The 1810-nt window shown below is 45.4% G+C and overlaps 1 protein-coding gene across 1 annotated transcript; it reads right to left on the bottom strand.

Moving 5' to 3' along the window:
* Positions 1–465: 465 nt before the first annotated feature.
* LOC101178972 (putative uncharacterized protein FLJ38264) lies at positions 466–1810 on the bottom strand. The gene is given in 3 exon segments (XM_030823632.1): positions 466–560; positions 563–674; positions 1736–1810. Coding segments are annotated over 3 exon segments (282 nt in total).

Below are 1810 nucleotides of genomic sequence, written 5' to 3'. Positions count from 1 at the left end.
TCAAGCAAAAAAATTTGAGTTGAGGCAGGGATAACCAGAGAAGACTGATAACCATGTTGACTAGTCCCAAGCTAAAGAGAATGCTGAGGCTTAAATTATAATGATGAAGTTATGTTTCTTCTACTGAAAGGTCTCTATTCAGAGAAAATAAAGTTGTTTTTGAATGGGAGTACCTGGCTGTACCTGTTCTGTACTGAAAGAGACTCAGCGAAGTGGATTAACACAGAAGAATAAAGGGGAGAAGCCAGGGCCCAATAACCTGTTATTTCAAAGCAAAATCACCGCCTTTGCGTGGTGGTGATGTAGGATTCTTTCTGTGTGGTTAGACTCACTGAGCAGCTTTCTCTTTGGGGCTCTCCTAGGCCTATTTCCTGGTGCAACCAGTGACCGAGTGAGACCCACATTCCGTGATAGCTAAGAATTGGCTCTCGGCATGGGCTGGAAATAGAGATACTGAGAAAATTGTTAATTTCTCAGCTGGGGGTGGTGGCACATGCCTGTAATCCCAGCATTTTGGGAGGCCAAGGAGGGCAGATTGCTTGAGGTCAGGAGCTCAAGCCAGCCTGGCCAACATGGTGAAACCCCATCTCTACTAAAAATACAGAAATTAGCCAAGTGTGGTGGTGCATGCCTGTAATCCCAGCTACATGGGAGGCTGAGGCAGGAGAATTGCTTGAACCCAGGAGGCGGAGGTTGCACTGAGCCGAGATCGCACCACTGAACTCTAGCCTGGGCGACAGAGTGAGAGTCTGTCTCAAAAAAAAAAAAAAAAAAAAAAAGAAAAAGAAAATTGTTAATTTCTCCAATGCAGGGTTGTGTCTCACTCACCTCTTTATCCTCAGCACCTAAAAAATTTCCCAACACATCATAGTAAGCCAGTTATATATGTTTATTAAGCCATTTTAAATGATTTGTGCTTTGGGATTGGCTATGTGGAAGATAAAAGATCTAAAAGTCAGTGTCCTGTTTCTGTTGCCTCAGAAGTATTTCTCAGATAATAAAATATTGTCAGATTTCTGATGATTCTCAAGAAAGCTGGGAAATAGAGCTGAAAAACATGGAGGATAATAAGTTATCCCAGGAATAGAAGAAAAGAAAGTCCCTTCAAGAGAACTTATTGAGGTTTTGGTTTCTTCAAGGATAGTGTGGTATAAGGAGGCAAATTGTTGGAGCAATGTTTGCAGGAAATATTTTCTCAACATATGAGGTGTTTGTCAGGTGGATGAGGACAGTGTATGCAGGACGGATGTGGTAGAAAAAAGCCCAGCCAGGGAACTTCCTGGGGTGGCTGTTGGTGGGGTGGTTGGGAGTTGGTGTAGCTGGGGCACAGGTGAAAGGTGGAGATGAGACTAAAAGGGCTACAGCTGTTGGTACTATGATTCCATTTTCCTTCTAGAAAGATGACCCTGGTGGGGTGGCTCGCGCCTGTAATCCCAGCACTTTGAGAGGCTGAGGCAGGTGGATCAGGAGATCAAGAGAACTAGACCATCCTGGCCAACATGGTGAAACCCTGTCTCTACTAAAAATAGAAAAATTAGCTAGGCGTGGTGGCATGTGCCTGTAGTCCCAGTTACTTAGGAGGCTGAGGCAGGAGAATCACTTGAACCCAGGAGGTGGAGGTTGCAATAAGCCTAGATAGCACCATTGCACTCCAGCCTGGTGACAGAGTGAGATTCTGTCTCAAAAAAAAGAAAATAACAGAAGGAAGCCAGGCGTGGTGGCTCACATGGCTCACATCGGTAGGCAGAGGTTGCAGTGAGCCGAGATCGTGCCACTGCACTCCAGCCTGGGCGACAGAGCGAGACTCCAT

The sequence above is a fragment of the Nomascus leucogenys genome, chromosome 12 (genome assembly GCF_006542625.1).
Source record: "Nomascus leucogenys isolate Asia chromosome 12, Asia_NLE_v1, whole genome shotgun sequence".
NCBI lineage: Eukaryota > Metazoa > Chordata > Mammalia > Primates > Hylobatidae > Nomascus > Nomascus leucogenys.
The sequence above is the reverse complement of the archived record's forward strand: the minus strand, read 5'-3'. Positions and strand labels throughout refer to the sequence as shown.